The sequence below is a fragment of the Diabrotica undecimpunctata genome, chromosome 2, assembly GCF_040954645.1.
Source record: "Diabrotica undecimpunctata isolate CICGRU chromosome 2, icDiaUnde3, whole genome shotgun sequence".
NCBI classification, from domain to species: Eukaryota; Metazoa; Arthropoda; class Insecta; order Coleoptera; family Chrysomelidae; genus Diabrotica; species Diabrotica undecimpunctata.
This window is the reverse complement of record NC_092804.1, coordinates 143,168,141-143,194,742: the sequence shown is the minus strand read 5'-3', so window position 1 is coordinate 143,194,742 and position 26,602 is coordinate 143,168,141. Positions and strand designations below refer to the sequence as shown.

The window sequence follows — 26,602 nt, the reverse complement described above, 5'->3', positions numbered from 1 at the left end:
TTTGTTTTGACTAGACGTTTTATTTGATTTACGTGTACAAATTATAATCGCTGATATTCATTCAGAGATTCAAGTCTATGTAGGAATATAAACGAAGTGAAGAATGTAATGGAAAAATACCGCTCCAAAAATACACTTTAGTACAAAAAATTAGATAAGATTTGTCAATATTAGGTTTAAAAACGATAATATAAGGTTCTTTAAAAACATTAAATTCGCACAGATAAAATGTGGGAACTCAAACACTGGTCTGTTTATAATATGTTTTTTACAGAAGTAGACAAATTTAAAATTTTAGAAAGACATAAATTGGTCTTATTAAAAAAACATCCTTGGTTTCTTCTTTGTATGTATCATAAAACTCAATAAACGGTTAATAGAATCTAGAAGAGCTCGGGTTCATTCGGAAAAATATTCCCATGAGATTTTTTTGCACACACGCTTTCATGAGATACCCCAAAATAAGATTCAACAGGTTGCCCAGGCGAAAAGTTGTTCAAATTTTTTTAAACATCTTTTTTTTGAACAAATTGTAAAAATAAATTTTTTCAGTCCGGAATTTTTTTACGTTTTTTGGATCATTAGGAAGAAAAAAGGTCTATTGTAAGTTTTCTCTAAAGTTGATCGTTTTCGAGTTATAAATAATTTAAAACTAAAAAAACGCAAAATGACAATTTTCAAGGCTCAAAAACAAAATAAAAAATATTTTTAAAATCGTTAAGTGCCTAAATTCAAGTTCAAGCCTTCCTCTATCAGCTCCCGATGAAAATTCTAGGCTTATTTCATTTTAAAACATTGTTTTTAATTGTTAATGAGGCGCCTATGGCAGGGCAGGCGCTCATTTGTACAATGAGAATTGAAACCAGTAAATGTTTGTGTCATAGATCTTGTTTCTTTCTCTTATACCTTCACGCCGCAGCCCGAGCACCCGTCCTGTCATAAACTCTTGATTAACGATTAAAAAACAATATTTTAAAATGAAATAAGCCCAACATACTTATCGGAAAATGATAGAACAAGATTTGAATTTGAATTTAGGTCCTTGGTGAACTCAAAAATAATATTTTTTACTTGTGTTTTTGAGCCAAAAATGTTACACTTTTTTTAGTTTTAAATTGTTTATAAAGATTTGATTGATCTAATTTGTTTAAAAAAATTTGAACAACTTTTCGCCTGAGCGACCTCTTGAACCTTACTTTGGGGTATCTCATGAAAGGGAATATGTAAAAAAATCTCATGGGAAAATTTTTCCAAAAGAACCCGAGCTTTTCGCCTTGTCTAATCGGATTGTAACATTCTAAAGATCAAAAAAATTATGGGAAAAATTGAGAGGCGCCCTGAAAATAATACTGAAAGACTTGTTACTATCATCACGTACACGATATATTCCAAGATGTATTATCATTTGTCCATATAATTAGTGAAACCCATGCAATAATAGCTGGTAATATGTATGGGAGATAAGAACGAGTGAAATCCAGATAACGTAATGGCAGGACTGGCTACCAGAAGGTCTTGCAACCATATGTCAGGGACAAGCAGTGTTTCTCCTATAATAAATAGACCAGACCAAATAGAAAGCATTTTTCATTTAAATTATGTCACTTTTCTATATAATTTGCTTGACTTGACCTGTAGTGTTTAAAATCAAATAGCGAATCTAATGCTTATAGGTTGTTCATAAGTAAAAACTGTGGTTTAATCTTTTGCAAATTTTGTTTATTACATCTTGTTATAACCAAATTTATCGAAAGCAGTTATTGGATACCTGTATCAAAGTTTGTTTTGGAAAAAATCGTTATGTTTGATATATGATCGATATATTTACCTATATATATATATATATATATATATATATATATATATATATATATATATATATATATATATATAAATTATAAGAACAACGAATAACTAAGACATCGTCGAATAATAATAAGAACATAGAATAACATTGAAATAAGGGAGGCTGCACCATAAATTCTTGACTTCATCTTAGTGTTAATGTATCTGTTTCGCCATATAGTGTTATTAAGGCATCCTGCCAGTCTATTTGCTTTTTGTACTTGATCTCTCCCTTCTTTTTCCAGGTCTGCCAGGTATTTTATTTCCATTACTTGTTCAATACTGATGCCATCAATTTCTATTTTACATCTGGTTGGTTCTTTGCTGACTACTATTGTTTTAGTTTTCTGAGATGAGATTGTCATTTTAAATTCTTTTGCTATTATGTTAAATTATTATGTGGGCTATTATGTGGACCAGTCTTTGCAGACTATCTTCATTTTGGACTATCAATATTGCGTCGTCTGCGTAACAGAGTATTTTTATTTCTTTCTATTTCTTTATATTCTTTTTTTTTTTAATATACTGACTCATATACTATAAATATGGGTCAATAATTAAGAATCACATGGCAAAAATCAAATTCCAAATTTCAGATGGCTCCAGAACATTTCTCAAGTTTTGTGAACTAAGAGCTTGCAAAATTACTTTGATTGGAATATATGAGAATAAAACAAATAGTCTGACTAATTTGTTCTTTCTAACCAACCAATGAAAGAAAAAACTCTATTGCAATGCATAAAAGATACTCAAGGTCTTATTTAAAGGATAAATAATTAAAATCTTTAAAGATATATATAGCATATCTTTAAAGATGTTGTAAAAGCTCGTATTACATACATATTATAAAAAAAGTTAAGTAAAATGTTTAATTATAGTTTTGGGTTGATCAAGTAATTTGTATTTTTAATTGTACATAATGTTTGACATCATGTCTAACTTTTATTTTTAGTTAAAATATCTATCTATGTATATATTGTCTATTTATATATTTTGGTCCACAGATGGAAACTTTTCTTTCCGTTCTAATCCTCATAAAAATGGGCCTTACATCTTCACTTTGCCTATAATCTACCTCATCTACCAAACTCATGTAAAAGAGATTTCTCACATTTCCTATGTTTTTATCTGAATCTTTTCCTTAGGCCATTTCTTGTTGAGAGGTTTCTAGGATTTTTTCAAATATAAATCTAAATAGTGATTTTATTGAATGGAAAAGGGCAGGGTAGGAAAGGTTTTTGAAATAGACACATCAAGATATTCAATTTTCGCAGTCCACATAAAATAGAATTTTTCTCAACATCTCTATATACATGACGAAAAACCGAAAACAAGAAATTTGAATTGCTGGTCACAAGAAGAATCAAAATAAAATGTAATATAATTGGAAGACTAAGTGTAATAAATTAGAATAGACTAAATAAAAAGACATGAGAGAGACAGAAAAGATCGACGCAATTTTCAGAAATCTGAAAAAATTAGGTAGAATGATTGCAATATACTTTTTAGTCACTTAATAATTGGAATTTCCACATTTGTGGTTCGTAAAAATTAAAAGAATATAATGATGACCGCGCTTAAATATAGAAACCACACAGATCATTCCTTTGAAAACACTCACACATAATATAAACCATTAGGTATTTTAGTCATAGCTATTTTAATAACATTGTTAAATGCCGCGTTAGTTTACAAACAACTTTTTTAAAAGTTTTTCACCGAAGTCCACCAGTTTTTGCATGGTGATAAATTTACTTCATAATTGTTACTTTTTGCACGTTAACGAGACATAACATTAACGTTATAGACCAGGGAACTGACGATTTTCCCATGACACTCGTTGATACAGGTATCTAACAACTGATTTTAATAATTTTGGTGATAACAATATACAATAAACAAAATATGCAAAAGATTAAACGTCATGTTTTACTTATAAACATTGTAAGATCGCTTTTCGATTTTAAATACTAAAGGTGAAAAAGCATTAGCCTAGTCTGGTTAAAAAAAAAAGGTCGGAAAATGTTTCGCAGACATCTCAAGCTTTTAAGAAATAGGTGGGGGTTACTAGATGACGAATAGATGAAAAGGTACTCGCATTTTTAATTTGCGTTTTTTTTACAATAATTTATGGTCACAATTTGATTTTTTGTCTATAAGTTTTTTCCCTTATATTTTAAATAAACAATATTTATATAATTTTTTTATATCAAGAATATCTTTATTTTCTCGTTTTTTTCAATTAAAATTGATAAATAATTTACGGAGATATTTGCAAAAAAGCAGTTTTTTGCACCAAAATATAAATTTTATTTATTTTATTATTAACAAAATAAAATGTTATTAATACATTTGAACATCGAGCAATTACCGTCTTTTAAATTTCTGCGAATTTTCCCTCTGATCGGTCAAATAGTTTAAAAGTTATTTAATTTATTTTTCTCCGAGGCTAATTATTTAAACTATTGAACTTGCCCTATGAATGATGCTAGACACATTTAGCAAATTTTATAGGATTCTTTAAGACTTAAACTATCTCAGAAGTTAAATACATATTGCGTTTTCATCGAAATTATTTACAAAATAAACGTAAAGGGGGTATTTTTTACTTAAAAACAATTGTTATAACTTTTATATTTTACAAGCTACAGACTTGAATGTACAACCATTGGATAAATGTTAAAAAAACTCACATTAGAAAAAACCTTCTATGACCAATAGAAGTTAGCAACTATTTTTTTAAAAATCATATCTCTATTGTTTATAAACATTAAGAAGTAAAATTTGCACAAATTTTGAATGAAAATCTAAACTTTATATTGAAACATAGCTATAAAATTCATCCAATTTCTCGAAACTTACAGCCCTTCGAAACGAAGGTACTTTCGAAAAATCGACATAGGAAAGTGTCAAAGTGGAGAGGATAACTGTTTCAGCTCCTTTTTTTTTTCAACATCGGAACTTCAAATTGAAACACGTAGGAAAAATTTACATTATCTCGGCTTCCATTGCAGCTGGAAGCCTCTTTTTTATTCTGGGGTAGCTCGTCGAAATATGAATAACTACATAGTTTCCACTGGCCGGATAATATGGGAATCCTCGGAAAAATTGAGTCTAAAGGTACTCGTATTTTTAATTTGCGTTTTTGACGTGACAACGTCTTAAATTAGGTTGTGGCTCGGAGTCATTCATGAAAAAGTGTAACGCCCGCTCACGTCTGTTACAGTGAGTCACCGAACGAGAGAGAGGCCCGCCGGACCTGCGAATGCCTTGCGTCTCTCTCCCACTCAAACATGATCGGTCCGCTGCGCGCGCAGCACTAGAGAATTAGGCGCGTTGAATCGGTGCGTGCTTCCGTGCTTGTGTCTCTGTCTTTCTCGAGCGTTCTTGGCGTTCAAGACACATTACAGCAGAAACACTTCCTTTCATTTCATATTTCTCCTATCATCGTCCTATCCTCAACAAAATCACTCAAATAGAAATTAGTTAAGTTTAAGTTTACATGTACAATGTTTTAGTAAACAAAATATATTTCTATAGTTAAAATTTGTGCAATTCTTATTTTCATTCAATTCCTTGTTCCTATTGTGCAATTTAATAATATTCATATCAATAAATATTCTACCGAGAAAAAGACGTTGTCACGTAAAATCTTCGCCCGTAAAACCGACTTTACAGGCAACCGATTTTTTTTAAACAATAATTTATGGTCACAATTTGATTTTTTGTCTATAAGTTTTTTCCCTTATATTTTAAATAAACAATATTTATATAATTTTTTTATATCAAGAATATCTTTATTTTCTCGTTTTTTCTATTAAAATTGATAAATAATTTACGGAGATATTTGCAAAAAAGCAGTTTTTTTGCACCAAAATATAAATTTTATTCATTTTATTATTAACAAAACAAAATGTTATTAATACATTTGAACATCGAGCAATTACGGTCTTTTAAATTTCTGCGAATTTTCGCCCTGATCGGTCAAATAGTTTAAAAGTTACTTAATTTATTTTTCTCCGAGGCTAATTATTTAAACTATTGAACTTGCCTTATGAGTGATGCTAGACACATTTAGCAAATTTTATAGGATCCTTTAAGACTTAAACTATCTCAGAAGTTAAATATATTGCGTATTAAATTTAAAACATATTGCGTTTTCATCGAAATTATTTACAAAATAAACGTAAAGGGTGTATTTTTTACTTAAAAACAATTGTTATAACTTTTATATTTTACAAGCTACAGACTTGTATGTACAACCATTGGATAAATGTTAAAAAACTCACATTAGAAAAAACCTTCTATGACCAATAGGAACGAAGTTAGCAACTATTTTTTTAAAAATCATATCTCTATTGTTTATAAACATTAAGAAGTAAAATTTGCACAAATTTTGAATGAAAATCTAAACTTTAGATTTCTACATTATTTCGGCTTCCATTACAGCTGGAAGCCTCTTTTTTATTCTGGGGTAGCTCGTCGAAATATGAATAACTACATAGTTTCCACTGGCCGGATAATATGGGAATCATCGGAAAAATTGAGTCTATTTGAAATTCACCATAAAACTTACTTTTTTTTAATTTGGCTGGAATAGTCTATGGCAGTATTAATAATGATGACATGACATCACCCCACGCCCCCTCCCCACCCGGAAAATCATGAAAAATCAACATATACAACATTTTTTTTTTCATTTTATATCAATGATGTAATAATATGAATATGTACTTATATATTTTATAAATTAAATTTCAGGTAATTTTTTACACATTATATTATTATATTCCTTATATTAATTATAATTGTTTGTATTTTTATAATTCACAATATTGATTTTTATTCTATTTTTCGTACAAATACGATATACGATATTATTCTAATCTGCGTTACTGCTTTGATAAAATAAGTCGATTTTTTCATCACTTGTCTTATTAAATTTTGCAATGTTTATTGAACTTTACTTTTTTTATTTTCTTTACATACATTGGTTTAAAAGTTAAAATTTGATTCATTCATTCAACTTTACTATCAGCTCTGAACCTTTTTGTTGCAGGTTGTTTGTCTTCACTTATTAAATCAGTCTCTAAATATACATCTTCAGAATCACTGTCGTCGACGTAACTGTACCGAGGTTGCAGCATATTTTCTCCTCTACTTCTGTCGATCTTTCGAAAGTACCTTCGTTTAGAAAGGCTGTAAGTTTCGAAAACTTGGATGAATTTTATAGGTATAAGTTTCAATGTAAAGTTTTGATTTTCATTCAAAATTTGTGGAAATTTTACTTCTTAATGTTTATAAACAATGGAGATATGATTTTTTTAAAAATAGTCGCTAACTTCATTCCTATTGGTCATAGAAGGTTTTTTTATTTTTTAAATGTTAGTTTTTTACCAGCTATCGAATGGTTGTTCGTACAAGTCTGTAGCTTGAAAAATATAGAAGTTATTACAATTGATTATAAGTAAAAAACATACCCCTTTTTCAAACGTTTATTTTGTAAATAATTTCGATGAAAACGCATTATATGTTTAACTTCTGAGATAGTTTAAGTCTTCCGGGGAGAAATTTCGCAGAAATTTAAAAGACGGTAATTCCTCGATGTAAGTGTATTAATAACATTTTATTTTGTTAATAAAAAAATTATAAAATTTATAAATTAGTGCAAAAAAAACTGCTTTTTTGCAAATATCTCCATAAATTATTTATCAATTTTAATTGAAAAAACGGGAAAATAAATATTATCTTGATATAAAAAAATGATATAAATATTGTTTATTTAAAATGTAGGGGAAAAAACTTATAGACAAAAAATCAAATTGTGACCATAAATTATTGTTTAAAAAAAACGCAAGGTTAAAATACGAGTACCTTTTCATCTATTCGTCATCTAGTAACCCACACCTATGTCTTAAAAGCTTCAGATTTCTGCGAAAAATTTTGCCGTGAAATCGATGATTTTTGTATAACCAGACTGGGCTACATAGAGAACCCTTTAAAATGAGGGCTTGTAAACACATTTTTGTTAAATTGTTGCTTAATTATTGCAAAAATAGAAAGAGTCGATTTTTTTGGAAATTATTAATACCTTTTATATATGACAAAATAACTTTAAAATTAGCAAAAATTCAGCTTTAAAACTTTTAAGAAGTTTCACTTAATAGTTAATGCAAAATTAAAATTGTTCGTCCCAAAAGGCCTTTATCTACTACGTCATTCTTTGTAAACTATTGGGTCCACATGAATTCTGAAAGCACAAAATTAAAGAAAATTGCTTATTTTGTCAAATTATCATTTTACGATTAAAAAATTTATGTTAAAAATATTGTAAAATAGGTTTGCAAAAGTACTGTAATTTTGATTAAAAAAAAACAACATCATACCACCCTCAAAACCCGAGTATGTTTTCAAAAATTTACCAGGGTTTTGTTTATAAACAATAAACAATTTAAAACGAACTATTTACACGACAAAGTGTTCAAGTTTAGACAAAAAATTTAAAAACGATTCCTTAAAAAATAAGTCATTCGTAATATAATGGGCCAAAGAGAAAGGGCTAAAGCAGAGCGATTTTACTATTTCATAAACTGAATCTCCGGATCATAAAAATGCATTTAGTTAATTTGTAAATTGTTTATTTATCCGAGTAATTTGTAAACAATTTAAAATAAATATTTACTTTACAAAATTTACTTTTTTTTATTATTGAGTAGAAAAGGTTATGAAATAATATTTTTTAATTTTTATTTTAATAACTTTTTATTTCAACATCAAATATATACGTGTCAATTTTTTTTAACTATGCTTATTATTTTTAAAATTACTTTTTCTCACAAACATTACAAATATATTTTACATAAATTAATTTTTGTAAAAATTGTATAACTATAATAAAAAATTATGAAATTAATCTATATATAATTGATATATTACAATTTACATACTTAATTTTACTATTTTTATCTATAATTATACCAAAGTTTATAACAATTTAATTGTTTAAAATATATTTGCAATGTTTTTTAGTCAAGAAAAGTATTTGTAAAAATAATAATCACAATTTAAGAAAAACTGATACGAATAACATCAAATAAAATCATCATAAACAAATCATCAACAACGTAAAAAATAAACATTAAATAAAAAATTAATTTTTCCCGCGTGTAACAGTCACACGAAATCGACGGTCGCTTCAAGCGTTGTTTCTGAGAGAACAGTTCATTCTATATAAAACATGTTTATAAACATTTTTGTTTAAAATTATCTCAGCTACATTTTTTATTTGAAACATTTTTTCGATTTTTTTGCGTTGTTACCTCCTTACGACGGGGGTTTTACGAGGAAGTCCGGGGGTAAAAGTGGTAAACTTTTTTGCATCTTTTTTACGGTCCCAAAATAATATGCTAAGCAAAATTCAGCCTGTTCGTATAATTTTTAGATGTTCAGTGGCATTTTCGTCTCTGACGACTGGAGTATAGTAAATCATGATGAAAAAATCAGGAAAAAACCTCTATAATACTATCCCGACATGGTATGTAGGTTAGACGATGTCTAGGACGATTAGATAAATAATAAGGTTTTGTCAAATTCGTAGCTAATTTGTTTATAATAATTAAGAAACTTAATTACAATTATTTTAAAGATAAAGCTTAAAGTTCTATGATACATATTACACACAACAGCACTGAAATGATGATTAGTTGGATAGTGTGTAGGAAGAAACAAAAAATTTAAGCCAAAAAATTAAAAAAAAAATAATTCAAAAGACTGAGTTTCTGTATCTACGGTTCTGGTCGATGAATTTTGATGTTTGTTTTTATTCGTATGCTCTTTTTGCATACATTACAAATATGCAATGTTTTAGAAATATTATAAATAAATATATAATTTAATTTGTTTAAACAATAATAGAAAATATATTTTTCCCATTTTTATCTAATCGTCCTAGAATAATTTTTTTCTTTTAAATTCATGCAAAAATTTTCAGTTTGCAAATATGAAAAAATTTTCTTCTATAAGTAACAGATTATAAAATAAATAAAATAAAATGAAATAAAATAAAATAAAATAAAATAAAATAAAATAAAATAAAATAAAATAAAATAAAATAAAATAAAATAAAATAAAATAAAATAAAATAAAATAAAATAAAATAAAATAAAATAAATAAAATAAAGTAAAATAAAATACAATTAAACAAAATAAAATAAAATAAAATAAATCAAAATAAAGTAAAATAAAATACAAAAAAAAACAAAATAAAATAAAATAAAATAAAATAAAATAAAATAAAATAAAATAAAATAAAATAAAATAAATAAAGTAAAATAAAATACAATAAAAGAAAATAAAATAAAATAAAATAAAACAAAATAAAGTAAAATAAAATACAAAAAAAAACAAAATAAAATAAAATAAAATAAAACGAAATAAAATAATATTAAATAAAATAAAGCATAATAAAATTAAATAAAATAAAACGGCCAAATTGTACAACGCAAATAAATAATATCAGTGCTCCCAGTTGCATAAAATAAGTACGAAACCTAATGGAGTGGCTTGGTAAATTTAACAAAGCCAGGAATGTTTAATTTAGTGCCGTTAAAGAGATAATCACTTGACTATTTTTTATGTGAAAGTAAAAACATTTACTAACGAATATTTTTCGCCAATATTGTTTCTAAGAATAGACAATCCATATTCCATTTTTGAAAATATAAAAAAAATTAAATATACCACAAAAGTCGCATTCGAATTGCAAATAATAAGAAAATAAATAAAATAAAAATTAAAGTAATTTCAATATCATAAACAAAAAATCAAACGAAAGAAATATAAGTACAAAAATGTAATTGATAAATTCTATAAAAATGATAAATCAATCTATGTATGTATGTAACCACCTAAGATGCATTTTCTAGTTATTTGCAATGTTAAGTTATTAAAATAAAGAATTACTTACGATATTTTTTATGTCGACTATATCTTCTTTAATGAACGTCTTATTGATAACATCCGTAGTGCTTTTATCGATTACAGTTTTGTTAATTCTTTTATCTACATTTTCTTTAATGTCCGTCACATTTACTACATTCGTTCGTTTATCGACAATATCGACGTTTTCGATAAATTTCGTATCGTTTTCGACAGTGGTATATTGCTCCTTTATATCCTTTTTATCAATAGTTGTGTGAGACTCATTTATAATATAGGTTTCATCTACAACGTTTGATGTAAATTCCACACTTTCAGACACCGACTTTGAACTTGTAACTGGATATTCTTTTGTCACTATTTCTGTTACTGTTGTCACAGATGTTCTACTAGGCGAATCTTGTCGAGAAGGCCTAGATGGTTTGCCTGCTACAGGTAAGTCTTCTGGATGTTTCTTTTTTGGAGATTTGTCTTGTGGACTCTTATCTTTTACCGGTTTATCTGGAGAGGTGCTTCTTCGAGGTGAAACTGAAGGTTTTCCCGCAGCTGGTAGTTCTTCAGGATGTTTCATTTTTGGTTCCTTTTCCATAGGACTTCTTTCTTTATGAGGTTTCTCAGGAGATGTACTTCTTCTTGGTGATACTGAGGGCCTTCCTGCCGCTGGTAGTTCTTCAGGATGTTTCATTTTTGGTTCTTTTTCCTTGGGACTTCTTTCTTTATGCGGTTTCTCAGGAGATGTACTTCTTCTTGGTGACACTGAGGGCCTTCCTGCCGCTGGTAGTTCTTCAGGATGTTTCATTTTTGGTTCTTTTTCATTGGGACTTCTTTCTTTATGCGTTTTCTCAGGAGATGTACTTCTTCTTGGTGATACTGAAGGCTTTCCTGCAGCTGGTAGTTCTTCAGGATGTTTCATTTTTGGTTCCTTTTCCATAGGACTTCTTTCTTTTTGCGGTTTCTCAGGAGATGTACTTCTTCTTGGTGATACTGAACGCTTGCCTGCCGCTGGTAGTTCTTCGGGATGTTTCCTGATTGGTTCTTTCTCCTTTGGGCTTTTATCTGAAACTGGTTTTTCCGGAGAAGAACTTCTTTTAGGCAAGACAGAAGGTTTTCCTGCAGCTGGTAATTTATCAGGACGTACTTTATCTTTTGGACTTGTTAAACTAGTGTCATTTATGTATAACTTTCTATCAGTAGTGGATGAAGTAGTGTCAGATATAACTTTTCCATCGACTATAACGTAATGTTCTACCAAGGTTGACTGATTAACGAGAGTTTCAGAGTTAATAGTGTTTGAATCTCGCGTATCAACAAAAGTTTCAGAATAAGATGTAATCTCATCTACAGTACTTGGCTTTATTTTGCTTGGTGAATCACTTCTTCTTGATGGCCTGGAAGGTTTCCCAGCTGCTGGTTTTTCTTTCGGATATTTTTCGACTTGCTTTGGTTGATCCCTATCTGGTTTTTCTGGGCCTGGTCCTACAGGTACCTTTTTACCATCGATAATTACGTAATGTTCGGTTAAACTAGTGTGACTAGTAACATTTTTAGTATCAGTATTTTTAGTGAAGGTTGTATTTTTAATGTCATTTACATCAAAAGTTTCGTAATTTTCTATGGTATATGTAGTGTCGCTGGTATGGTAACCGTCAGGAAATTGTTTTGATAAATCCTTTTTTATTACTTTATGATTTACATCATCGAATTCAACATTAGTCATCTGTTTTATATTCTCTTGTGTTTCTATTTTCAAAAACTCATTAATTTGTTGTGATGGTTTTAAGGGACGACTTTTTTTAGAAGGAGCGCCAGCTGCAGGTAAATCTTCGGGAGATAATCTATTGGGAGCATCCTTCCTAGGTTTTTGTTTCTCATCTGTAGGTATGTTTTTAGTTATATCTGGTCGATCTTTCCTAGACGGAGCACCAGCGGCAGGTAAATCTTCGGGAGATAATCTATTGGGAGCATCCTTTCTAGGTTTTTGTTTATCATCTGTAGGTATGTTTTTAGTTATATCTGGTCGATCTTTTCTGGACGGAGCACCAGCTGCTGGTAAATCTTCGGGAGATATTCTATTAGGAGCATCCCTCGTAGTATTTTGTTTTTCATCCGTAGGTTTGTTTCTAGTTATATCTGGTTGATCTTTTCTAGAAGGAGCACCAGCTGCAGGTAAATATTCAGGAGATAATTTAGTAAGAGTCTCCTTTTTAGGTTTATGCTTCTCATCTGTAGGTATGTTTTTGGTTATATCTGGTCTATCTGTTCTAGAAGGAGCACCAGCAGCAGGAAGACTTTCAGGTGCAAGCCTTGTGGGAGAATGGTGTTTGGGTGTTACCTGATTTTCTGAAGATTTTCTAGAAATTTCATCAGGTTGTCTTTTTCTAGAAGGTGCTCCTGCCGCAGGCAAATCTTCTGGAGATATTTTAGTAGGATATCTTGATTTATCTTCTGGTTTTTGTTTTGATGATTCAGGTTTTCTTTCGGGCGAAGTGCTTTTCTTATGTGTAGATGTTTCATAAGTAAACGATCCATTCCATCCAGTTTTTCCATAGTTTCTGTCGTTAGAATATACTAGGTCAGTAGTGTCGATATTTTCATCCATAATAACGTGACCTGTAGTACCAATAGTATTTTGCACAGCCTTAGTATCGTAAACGTTTCCAACTATAGTGTTTTTAGAGTCAACGGTATGACCGTAAAAATTTTTAGCGTCAGTACCTAATTGACTACTACGAATTTTTTGCATATCTACATAGTTTTCATCGACATATCTGACAGAACTGTCTTGAGAATGAATCTCTTCTGTTTTTATTCCTGCAGGTGATCGAGATGTAGTTTTTCGTTCAGGTGATTTTGTTTTCTTCGGTGTAGAAGAAGCTGGTACATGATCAGTCTTAACATAAGTTTCATTCAAATTTAAAGTTTGTGATTTATCGATATCTGTAAAAGAGCTTCCAGGAATATTATGATTGTCAACTTCGCTTACCGTTTTAATAATGTTTCCTTTCGAGTCATAATAGGTTGTAGTTGTAGTAGTACTCGTATTTTTACCAAGATCTTTCGCGGTAATATTTTGTATAGTTTCACTGACGCTTGTTTTTTGATATTGACTGGAATCCATTTGTTTATTTATCGAATCTGTTTGCTCTACTTCTATAAAATTTTTGGAAGTGCTTTTTAAAGAATTTTTATCTGTTACATTTGTATTATGAATTATATTTTTATTGGACGAAACTTGCGACCCTACTTGGTGAAAATCAGTATAAACATCAGATGAAGTTGTCTTAGGTTGTCTTAATTCTGGATTATTAGTATCATATTTAGTTGAGCTTTTCGTCGATTGTTGCTGATAGTGAACTTCTGGTGTAATGTTAGTACCAGACTTTGAAGATAAATGTTCATTATTAATATTTTTAGTAGCATTTTCAGATTCATGATGCGTTCTATCAATAATTCTTTCTTTGCCGTCAATTATTTCTACTACATAACCACTTGACGAAGTTTTTTCTGTCGTAGAGGTTTGTTGATGAGCGGTTGACGATGACGTTTGTTCTATTACAGTATTTTTACTTATTGGAGCAACTTTTGTATTTGTGTCTTCATAAATAAAAGTTCCATTCCAACCAGAGTCGTTTTTATTATATGTTAATTTAAATTCTTCGCTTGGCTCATTAATCGTGTAAGTAGATCCAGACTTTTGAGAATGGGAGTCAGTTTTATCTACTACTGCAGCTGTGGAAGAACTTTGTACAAATTTGTTGTCAAGTTTGTTCTCATGGGTTATATTAGAGGAAGATAAAAGTTGGTCTCCTATTTGATGTATCTCCCTTTCGGACTTACTAGATTTTGTTTTCGGTTGTTTTAATTCTGGTACAGCTGAGTCATATTTTGTAGAACTTTCTGTTGCTTGTTGTTTATAATGAACCTCAGGTGCAATATTAGTACCAGATCTCGTATCTAAACGTTCGTCATTACTAGAGTGATCAGCGTGAAATGATTCATTATGTTTTTGGTCAATAATTCTTTCTTTTCCATCTACAATTTCAACAACGTAACTCGATGAAGAACTTTTTGCGGTGGAAGAACTTTCTTGATGTGAAGTCGAAGACGACGTTTGTTCTACTACAGTTTTTCCTCCACTTTTCGTAATTTGATTTTTAGTTCTCTTGTCTTTTTGTAATGGTTGTTCTACTACAAATTTACCATTCCAACCAGAATCGTTTTTATTATATGTCAGTTTTAATTCTTCCATAGGTTCTGTAACTGTGTAGGTTGAATTTGATATTTGAGATAAATTAGAAGTCGATTCATGTAGATTTGTAGTTGATTGATTTAAAGTAGAACTAATTTGTTCTATTTGTGTGGAATGTACTGCTGATGAGGAAGAATCTTGTGCAATAAAATGTCTGTATTCGGTAGAAGTGGCCCCTGAGTCTTCATAAGTAGTTATTTTTTCTCCACCGCCCGTTGGTAATTGTTCTGTGACTTTATAAGTGACAACTTTAGCGTTAACCGGTAAATGTGAAATATCAGAAATTTTTAAGCTGGAAGACGAAGAAGATTTTGATACATTACCAGTTTGGAGAGTCTCACTTTTTTTGGATATTACTTTCAATGACTTAGTAGCACTAGTACTGGATGAGCTTGCGGCTGTAGTCGTCGTTGATGTTTTCTTTTTGGTTTTATTCGTAGCACCACTTTTGTTCACTGTCATGTTGAAGCACTGTAACGAGCGCACTAAAATTAATTAAAAAGCTAACGTAAAATAAGCAAACGAAAATAACGCGACTATATAACTATAACAAAATCGTATAATAGGTGTTCACGCGCTCACGATATTTTTGAAAGTGAAGAGGTAAGGCAAGCAAATCCCAACAGCAGGTTATGGGTGACCGCTACGTCATTGTTGCTCCCACGTTTGTTTGTTAAATCTTTTACTTATATGGCGAGTCTGCGAGGTTCAGCCAAGATTCGTCACTTTCTAAAGGCTACTAAACGATACAAACACCGTATGGTTATTAAATTTATAATAAATTAATTGTATTTGCCGGTTTTTGATAAGAAAGGATTTTTACAGATAAGGCTTTTTTAAATATTTACTATTTTACCGTAAAATATATAAAAAGTCGGTTTTTAAGCTGTTTAGAATTAAAAGTATGTGCAATACACACACATCCAAATGTAAAATCAGATTCAACATTCAAGGATATTTTGCTTAACGGTGAATTTTTATTAATCATTACTTTAAAATAGAAACAAATATAATCGAATGCATTGCATTTTTAAAAAATCTGAAGAATGATCGATAAATGAGGATGACATATCTAGAGGGTGATTCATGAATATTTATTTATTTTATTATTATCCAAAATAAATTAAAGATGTACTTAATGATACCGAAAATAAAACACAATCATTATTTTGATATATAGGCTAGGAAATAAAGCACTAAAAACATTTGTGAATCAGGACAATGCATTTCCAAAGTAGGTACATAGAAAATGAAAAATTTGCAACTCAGAAAATATCGACAGGAATGAGTTCAATTTTATTACTCGAGGGTTTTCGACGTCACTGAATACGAATATGATAACCAAGATGGTTCTCGAGCTACCTGGTGCCTAGGATGAACCTCGTCTGCAGGAGTATGGTCATTTCATTCTAAATCAGTTGACAGTCATTACTCGGGGGTTTTAGTGGTACTGGGATAAACTTTGGGATCCCACCTAAGTTAGTTAAGTTGACTCAACTAACAATGCAAAATGTAAGCTCATGCGTTAGAATTAAAGGAAAAACTCTACGTTCTTTGACATTGATAATGGTCTAAAACAGGTGGACACGCTGGCGTGTCTCTTCTTTAATATTGCCTTGGAAAAGGCAATCAAACAATTAAATATTAGAATGAATGGAACTATTTTTAATCGATCGACGCAAATTCTCGGATTCGCTGAAGATATAGTTATAGTGGGCAGGAGTATTAGAAACATGGTGCAGTGATTTACAAGGCTTGTGGACGCAGCAAGTGAATTAAGATTTGTGGTAAACGAGGAAAAACCAAATATATGTTGGTTTCTAAAAACCCCCGAAATATCCAACAGAGAATTTAAATTAACAACCATACCTTTGAGCAAGTCAAAGAATTCACATATCTTGGATCGCTAGTACTAGTAAACGCAGCAAACACGACAAGCGACGAAATAAAAAGACGCATAGCAATAGTAAACAGAACTGTTCACGATCTCCAGAAACATTTAATCAATAAAAATATAAAACGTGCAGTAAAGCTCAATATATACAAGACCTTAGTAAGACCGGTTTTGATATATGGGGCTGAAACGTGGACCTTATCTCAAAATGATGGAAGACATCGACATATTTTTGAGAGAAAAAGTCTTTTGGGGCCGTAAATGAAAATAGGTTATGGCGTCGAAGATACAACTTTGAACTATATCAGTTGTACACCGATCTAGATATTGTGAAATTCGTTAAAGTGCAGAGACTTAGATGGGCTGGCCACATTGCTAGGATGTCAGATCACGAATACACGAAGAGATTAATATTTTCAAAACCAGAGGACACAAGTAGTAGAGGACGACCACGAAGGAGATGGATTGATAATGTGGAAGAAGACCCACATATTCTAAGGGTCAGAAGATGGAGAGAAGTTGCCAGGAATCGACAGGAGTGGCGACTTCTGTGTGAGCAGACCAAGATCTACAACAAATTGTCGAGCCACTTATGATGATTATGATGAATCCGAATATAATAGCGACGATGGTCCTAGAGCTATCTGGTGCCCAGAGTGGATATCGTTTCCTGGAGTTTCATAATATTTTCATTTGAAATTAGTCGAAAGTCATTACTTGGGGACTTTCGAGATCGCTGAATACGAATATTATGACGGAGATGGTTCTCGAGCTACCTGGTGGAGGGTGGACCTCGTCTCTTAGAGTGTTATGTTATTTTCATTCGAAATCAGTCAAAAGTCATTACTCGAGGGGTTTTGGGGTTGTTGCACACGAATATTATAAGGGCGATGGTCTCCAAAGTATCTGGTGCCCATGGTAATATCATCTCCCCAAGTTTCGTGTTAATTTCATTCTAAATTAGTTGACAGTCATTACTCGGGGTTTTCGAGGTGGCTGAATACGAATATTTCGTTGATAAATGACCTCAGAATACTTCAAGCAACTTTTTATAAAAATTATACAAAACATTATTTTTTAAATTTGGAGATTTTAAGCAGTTGGTGAAGTGCCAGGTGATATATATTATAATCTTTCCTATAGCAGCTCCCGCCTGTTACTTTCACATGTGCTCTTATACTTATTCTCTCACACGTAATATAGTACACAGATATTCTCTAAGTTACATAGTTGAAGTGTGTTTCCTCCCCGCTCTATTTTAAATTATTATGAAAATCACTATTTTTTATATAAAAATGTGAATGTAGAAAGAATTAGTTGGTTTGCATTTTGGCACGTAAAAATTGTATATATATTCTCCATCGTTTAGGCCTCTCTTACTCATGGCGTCGTCTACTTCGTTCCTCCAGGATATTCTGGGTCGTCCTCTTTTCCTCCTTCCTATGGGGCTCCATAGGACTCCATAATGACTCCATAATGACTTTAGACCAATTTCGAATGAAAATATTATAAAACTCCAGGAGACGAGGTCCACCATGGTCACCAGATAGATCGAGGACCATCATCGTTATCGAGACGACATCGTACCTGGGCACCAGGTAGCTTGAAGACTATCTTCGTTATCATATGCTTGTTAAGAGACCTTGAAAATCTCCGAGTAACAAAATTAAACTCATTCCTGTCGATATTTTCTTGTTGCAAAATTTTCATTTTCTATGCACTTTGGAAATGCAAATTTTCATTTTACCACCATGAATTTTGTCCACAAATTTTCCTTCCCCGAATCGAAAGCAAAAAGTTGGAAAGTGCTTCGTTTCCTCGCCTAATATATTTTTCCAGTTAATTAGTTTTACACATCTAACTCAAAAGAACTCCCGGTGAAAATGTGTATACAGGGTGATTATTACTTAATTGTTTTATTTTGACAGAGAAAATAAATAAATATGATAAAAAGAATCACAACTGCGTACCTGGCAGATACGGAGTAGACCAAAGCTCAGGATTATCCGACGTTGGCGATCACCATTGCAAAGGCTTCTCGATCTTCTGCAACATAAAATAATTGTTCTGTAATTGATTTTTGAGTCCATTCACAAATGTTTTTTAATCAAGAAAACTGTTTACCTCCTACACCTCTACGGCCTTCTATCTTGCCTTTAAGGAAGAGCGCCCACCAAACCGGCGTGACATATAACATGGCAGTGGCATAGCACGGTCATGGCACTGGCGTGGCAGGTACGCAGGTAGCGCACACCAAAGTAGCATGCCATTAAAAAGGCTAGTTAAATTCAAAATATAGCCCTCTGAGGATAAAGTTATGCTAACGCTTTTAAACGTCAACTGTTATTGGAAAGGAATGCAAGGGCATAGTAGACTTAATGTATTTAAAGAATTAAAAAATTCCGGATTTGTGTTGTCATAGATACCTGGAAATTTCTCAATTAATGAGACAAACCGAATATTAAATTCTGGACTGTCTTCCATATTTAAATTTTTTAACAAACACGCATGCAAAATGCAAGTAGCACGTGGCAAAAAGTAGAACAAGCTCTATTTTTAACGACGTGGCATAGCAAGCTGCATGACACCACTGTCACTGTCATTTTGGTGTGCACTGAATTATTCGTTTGCATTGGTTACATTTTAAGTCATATGCTAGACGCGCGCTACTTGCTACTTGCCACTTGCCATGCCAGTTTAATGGGCGCTCTCCCTAAGGATCAGTTGTAGTATTCTATATGGATTTCCTCTCACTATATGTTCCAGATATCAGATAAAAGCGAAGCTACATGGTAGTGTTGGTAGGAAATAGTGAAAGCAATTTAGAACAAAAACTGGAAGAGTGGAGAGCAAAAAGGTTTAAAACTTAGTAGGACAAAAACAGAGTATTTGAAATGTTTATTTAAAGATGGAGTGTATTATTATCACCATTCAGCCTTCTGTGTCTAAAGTTGGACATAGGCCTCCCCTAATTTCTTTCAGTTCCGTCGGTCTTGAGCTTCCTAGAGCCAATTCTCGGCGTCGACTGTCCATCGTGTAGGTAGTCTACCTCTGCTCCTTCTGTCATCTCGTATTATTAAGCTATCGTATGCTTATTATTATAATAATAATATTTATTTAGGAAGATTACATAAATTACAAGGAACAAAAAGCATACTAAATACTAAATAAAGATAAAAACTCACTGAAGTAGAGCTACCATAAAAGTAGCACCCCTTGTGAGTGAGACTTAAAAAAATATATTCAAACAAAGAAATATTTAACAATTGTATAAATATAAATAGTAAGTTACATAATATGCGTACTTACAAAAATACATTAATTTTAATTTTAATATAGCATGTGACGCAACTGTGAGTACACAAATGTAAGTAATACATGATATTAACTGCAGTAAATTCAAGAAATGTTGTAGTTGGTAATCAAAGTCTATTTAGATATTTATTATTTATTACTATTGTCCATTAATCAGTTCTTAATAGAATTGTGTTGTTTTGTGTTCAATTCATTGTTTAATTTCATATTTATATCTATGTTTTTTATAACTTCTTATTTGTTTTAAATTCTCTGGTAGACAATTGCATAGTTTGGGCTGTATGTAACCAACATATCTCTGGAGTAAGGATTTATTACATTTAGGTAAAATTGTTTAAGTTTAATATTATCTTTTTTTCATGTATATGTATAAAATCTTTGTAACAGAATAATTTACGTACAGTTAAAAATTAACTTTCATTATATAACAGCTCGCTAGAATATCTTCAATTTTTCCCATAAATAATTCTAATTAGCCACTTCTGAATAATGTTTATAGAATGCAAGTATTATTCCGTATTCCACCCCATCCTAAAAGACCATTGGTAAGTTGAGATTGTATAAGTGCATAATAAAGAATTCGTAAATGAGTTATTCCATTCCTAAAAATTGTTTTAAAAATTTAAATCTTGATAGTAGCCCTCTTAGAATATTATTTGCTTGAGTATTCCATCATAAATGTTTATCAATTATTATACCTACATATTTAATCTCTTATGTGTATGGAATTTCATTTTTTGCATCGACTTTTAATGAGAAAAGATTTGGGAGGTTACTTACATACGATATAAATGGCATATATTTTTGTTTTATCTACATTTAAGGTGAGTTTATTAAACTGAAACCATTTCTGAATTGTAGCAAAGTCTGTTTCGGCATTTTGTTTTAAATTACCCCATGTATTTGCATCATAGAAAATAACTGTGCCATATGCAAAGCTTATTATCTTATATTAAAGAGAATTGGTCCTAAGACTGTTCCCTGTGGGACTCCATAGGATATAATTCTTCCCTTACTAATCTATATAAACATGTTGTTGCCTGTTTAGAAGATAACTTTCTAGGATATTATATGCAAGCCCTCTAATACCATATTTTTTTAAATTTAGTTAGCAATATTTTATATGAAACAGTGTCAAATGCCTTTGATAAATCTACAAATATACAAAGAACTGTTCTTGCATTATCAAGAGCTTTGTAGATGTTAGCTGTTAGAGCACAAATTGCATCTTCAGTGGATTTTCCTTCTTGAAATCCATACTGATATTCAAATAGTGTATAGAATTTTTTTAAAAAAATTGTAAGCCTTATCTAAATTATTTTTTCTAATATTTTACCTATGTTTGAGATTGGGGTGATATGCCTATAATTCTGACAATATATTTCTTCGCCAGATTTGAATACAGGTTTAATAGTTAAAGTTTTTAAAATATCTGGGAAATTGCCTAAATTAAGACTTGTATTTATTATGTATGTTAAGGGTTTTGAAATCTGTTTTGTTATTTCTTTTAAAGTTTCAGATCTAATATTATCATGACCTGGAGACTTTTTATTTTTTAAAGCTTTTATTATTTGAGGAAAAAAAAGGAAAAAGACAGATAAGATTTGATTTCACGTACAGTGCGTCTGTGTATCCGCTTATACGTATTTCGCCCTAATAGGACTCTTCAGAGACGGCTATTCACAGTTGCTCTGAACGTGAAAATAAAACTTTTCCGTCTTAGAAAGCAACTCTAACATGGCTTCGTATAGACGCAAATAGCGACATCTGATATTAAAATCCGTAAACTTATTTTCACGTTCAGAGCAACTGTGAATAGCCGTCTCCGAAGAGCCCTATTAGGGCGAAATACGTATAAGCGGATACACAGACGCACTGTACGTCAAATCAAATCTTAACTGTCTTGTTCCTTTTATTCCGATATACTCTGTACGAGTACTAGAAACCAATTCGTTAAGGATTTTTGCTTAGTTGAGGAGATATGTTGCAATGCCTTGCAATTCTTTGAAGGCACAGATTAAAGCAAAAATCTGAATTTGGTTTCGAAAATTAGTTTACGTTCAGAGCGACTGTGAATATCCGTCTCTGAAGAGCCCTTTTCTCGAAATTTAGTGAGCTCAGGAATCATTTCTTCATATCGTTTTCCCAAATCGGTATAGTATTCCGCAATCTACAAATTTATTTGATATGTCTCTGTTATTAGTTAGTATGTCAGCATTTTGTGTTTTTATTAGTTTTGTGTTTGTTTTTGAAGCTGTATTTCCACAGAGCTTATTTGCATATCTCCATAAGTTTTTTGACCTATTTTTGTTAGAATTTATTAGCTCTTCTGCATAAGCTTTTTTAGCTTAGTCAATACATTTTGCTACATTATTTTTATTTATTTTGTACCTGTTCTGTAAATTTTTATGATCGGGATGATTTTTTAACTATCTGAATAAATCATTTATTTTATTTATTGATTTAAGTTAGGGTGGTGTTATCCGTGGTTTTTTATATTTTTCTTTTTCTTTAATTTTTATTTTGTTACTATTTAAGTTTATATAATTTAGTAGTTTTGTGATGACCCATTCCATGATTTTATTAACATCTCTTTCAGAGCAAACCAAAAACCAATTTTCTTGTTCTAATTATCTCTCATTTTTTCGGTTCATCTATCGACCTGCCTTTCTTTCCAGTTTAATTAATTTGATATCCGTTAAAAACGCTAGCAAGTATTATATAAATGAAACAGAACCGAGAAGAATGGAAAAACAGAAAAAGACACGATCTAAATACAAAAATTACTGTCAATGTCAATTAATACTTTATTCTGTATTTTTTTCTGATACTTAGATTAAATTAGTCATCTCACATTGAGCATCTTAAAATTTAATTTAATAGATTCTAACAAATGTAGAACTGGCAAACAATAAGAAAAAATAAATCTGCAAGCTGTTTTATACACAAAACCTCCAATAAATTATTTTACCAAATATTTTGAACCGCACACAAAAATATGGTCTGCTGAACTGCAAAACAACTATATTTAAAAGTAGGTAGCCTAACTTTAACCAAATCCATAAAAGGAATCCTGCTTTTGCGAAAATTGAAAGTGGTTACCCATATTTTAAATAAATCACCCTATAGAATCAATATGTAGGTGTAATAAATAGTGTACTTGGCAAACATTTCATTTAGTTTGTGAATAAAAGCCGTTTTTGATGTGCTGACTTCATTAATAATAGGAGTGTAGCGGTCAATGATCTATTTTAAAATGGAATACGAACTTACACTGCACCATGTACGGTATGAACGAATAGTTTATTAGTGAACATGATTTGAATGACTATTGCTTGCCTTCGTAATATATTTATACTTCTATATAAAATTCTTGAAATAGTAGATACCGAAAAAAAAATACATGACCTACGGCTATCTTTAAACGATATAACCACACACCCGAAAAACATTCGTGAATTATTGTATTATTTAATGTTTTATATACTCCCTTTCACAAAAATCATAACGCCATAATATAGAACAATATTAAAAAATGACAAAATTATTTAATAACGAGTGAGTTATGCATATAATAAGTCAAAACAATCTTGAAATTATGATATCTGGTATTCTGGAGACGTCAGCTCAGACTCCTTGAATTCAGTAACGGAAGTCAACTAAGTTATTTGGTGGTTGGGTCAAGTCACTGTCGAGTAGCGATTATATGTTCGATTGGTCTTAAATCTAAGAAGCAAGAAGGCCATGTATGTAAAGTTATTTTCTTGTAAGAACCTTTTAGTAGCGATTGCTGTGTGACGATGTGCATTGTCTTTTAAAAAACACGTAGAATTCATCTCAGTAGATACAGTAAATAGTAGGGCAACAGATAAGAGTACGTACAGCTAGTTCCTAAAAAACTGACACGACTCTTAAAGCGTATTTTGTAGAAAATTGAGCAGTGTATTTTGAATGATAAATACTTATTATTTACATACTGTCACTGTCACTGCCAAATCTTAAAATTTGTCAGATAACATATGCTCGACCCGATCAAAAATTTCTACCGCTCATGAAGATCGTACGCTTTTGGAGAGATTAGACGAGAATCCTTTTGAAGATGCGAAAACTGCAAGAATTATGTCACAGTTTTCGGGAAGAAAGACAACAACTTGGCGGCGCAGAATTAAAGCATCGCGTCTTAGGTACCGAACTGCAGCAAAAAACAAGCTCTTAGACCACAACAGAAGCAATCAAGACTTATATTTGCTTTAAACCATCAGCTACAAAATCAAGATTTTTGGGACAGGGTAATATTTACAGATGAGGAAATTTTTCAATCTTCTAAAAAGGGCAAAATTGGGGTGTATAGACCAGATAATAATAGATTTAATCGTCTATATGTTGATAGATATCGAGCAGCTGGTCATTTTCGCGCCAATGTATGGGGATGAATTTCATCTAGAGGAATGAGAATGGTATGGCGTATTGATGGCAGGTTTGTTGGGCAAACTTATCTGAATATTCTAGAAAACATCATGTTTACCAGTGTAGAACAGTTCTATCCAGAAAATAATTGTATCCTACAACAAGATAACTGTCCTGTTCACACTGCAAATATGATAAACCAGTGGCTCCAGAATAAAGGAATTTAAAAAATATCAATATTTAGACCTTAATAATTATTACAATTTATGAATAAACATTGTTTTTTTCTACATTGTAGATGTAGAATTGTAGAATTTTTTCTACAATGTAGAAAAAACAAAACAGGCAATAGAGCAAAATAAGAACATGAAAGTTTTGAAGAGGAGCGTACAAAAGGGGAAATAGAAATTAACAAACTGAGAAACAGCACTGGAGAAGAAACAACGAACAGAGATGAAATATTAAGAATAGTCGAAGAGTTCTACACAGAGTTATATAGATCAAGAAAAAAAGATAACAATACGGAATCTCCAATTACACTAAAAACTGGGGTATTAAACCAAGGATCAGATTTAATGCCCGATATAACAAAATCAGAAATCAAAGAAGCCCTGAAGAAAATGAAAAATAATCGAACCCCGGGTGAAGATGGAATAGTATCAGAAGCACTAAAAATTGGAGGGGATGTATTACTTGAAAAAATTAAACAACTTTTCAAGATCTGCCTTCACAGCGCCAATATTCCAACAGACTGGAACAACGCTACTATGATTCTATTACACAAAGCAGGAGATAAAGCAAATTTAGAGAATTACAGACCGATTAGCCTCCTCAGCCATATATATATAAGTTGTTTACGCGAATACTAGTTAAGAGAATAGAAAGAAAATTAGAGACTTATCAACCAAGGGAACAGGCAGGATTCCGAAAAAGTTACGGAACAAATGACCATCTACAAAGTATAAAAACCCTAATAGAGAAAGCAGTGGAATACAATAAACCTCTAGTTCTAATATTTATCGATTTTCACAAAGCCTTTGACACAGTTGAGCTAAGCAAAATATTACAGACGCTTAAAGAATGCAGGCTAGATTATAGATATACTAAATTATTATACCAAAATATATCGGCAGGCAACAACCACTGTCAGATTACATACTAACAGTAATCGCATAAAAATAGAATGGGGGGTTAGACAAGGAGACCCAATGTCACCTAAACTTTTTAATACGGTGCTAGAACATGCTTTTAAGAATTTGGATTGGATGACAAAGGGAATAAAAATAGATGGAGAATATCTAAACAACTTACGTTTCGCCGATGATATACTTATAATAGCTGAAGATCTAGGTATGGCAAGAGAGATGGTACAGGAACTCGTTGTGGCTACAGAAAGTGCAGGTTTAAATATAAATATCTCGAAAACAAAAATCATGACCAATTTGGTACCCAACCAGAACATCAGTATTGGTGGAAAAGAAATAGAACTCGTAGATAGATATAAATACCTGGGACATGAAATTATGATTGGCAGGGATAACCAGACTCATGAACCGAAGAGAAGAATCGGCCTTGGGTGGGCAGCATTTGGAAAACTGAGAGAAACTTTTAAAAGTGAGCTGCCCACATGCCTAAAAAGAAAGGTATTTGATCAGTGCGTCCTCCCAGTCTTGACGTACGGAGCAGAAACACTTATCTTAACAAAAGCAACAGCTACCAAACTGAGAGTCACGCAGAGAAGAATGGAGCGGTCCATGTTATGAATAACTCTGCGAGACAGAATAACCAACGAAGACATCAGGAGAAGAACCGGAATGACTGACATCATCGAGAAGATAGCCAGACTAAAATGGAGATGGGCAGGACACATAGCCAGAATGACAGATGGGCGATGGACAAAGAGGTTATTGGAATGGAGGCCAAGGGAAGACAAGAGAAGCGTCGGTCGACCACCT

The 26,602-nt window shown here is 31.3% G+C and overlaps 1 protein-coding gene across 1 annotated transcript in view; it reads right to left on the bottom strand.

Moving 5' to 3' along the window:
• Sdb (SAXO downstream of blistered) overlaps positions 1-15,756 on the bottom strand; it is a 108,268-nt gene extending 92,512 nt beyond the window's left edge. Inside the window, exon 1 of the mRNA XM_072523615.1 lies at positions 10,811-15,756. Coding sequence (XP_072379716.1) covers positions 10,811-15,493 — 4,683 coding nt within the window. The 5' untranslated portion in view covers positions 15,494-15,756. The remainder of the gene's footprint in view (positions 1-10,810) is intronic.
• Between the last annotated feature and the right edge of the window lie 10,846 nt (positions 15,757-26,602).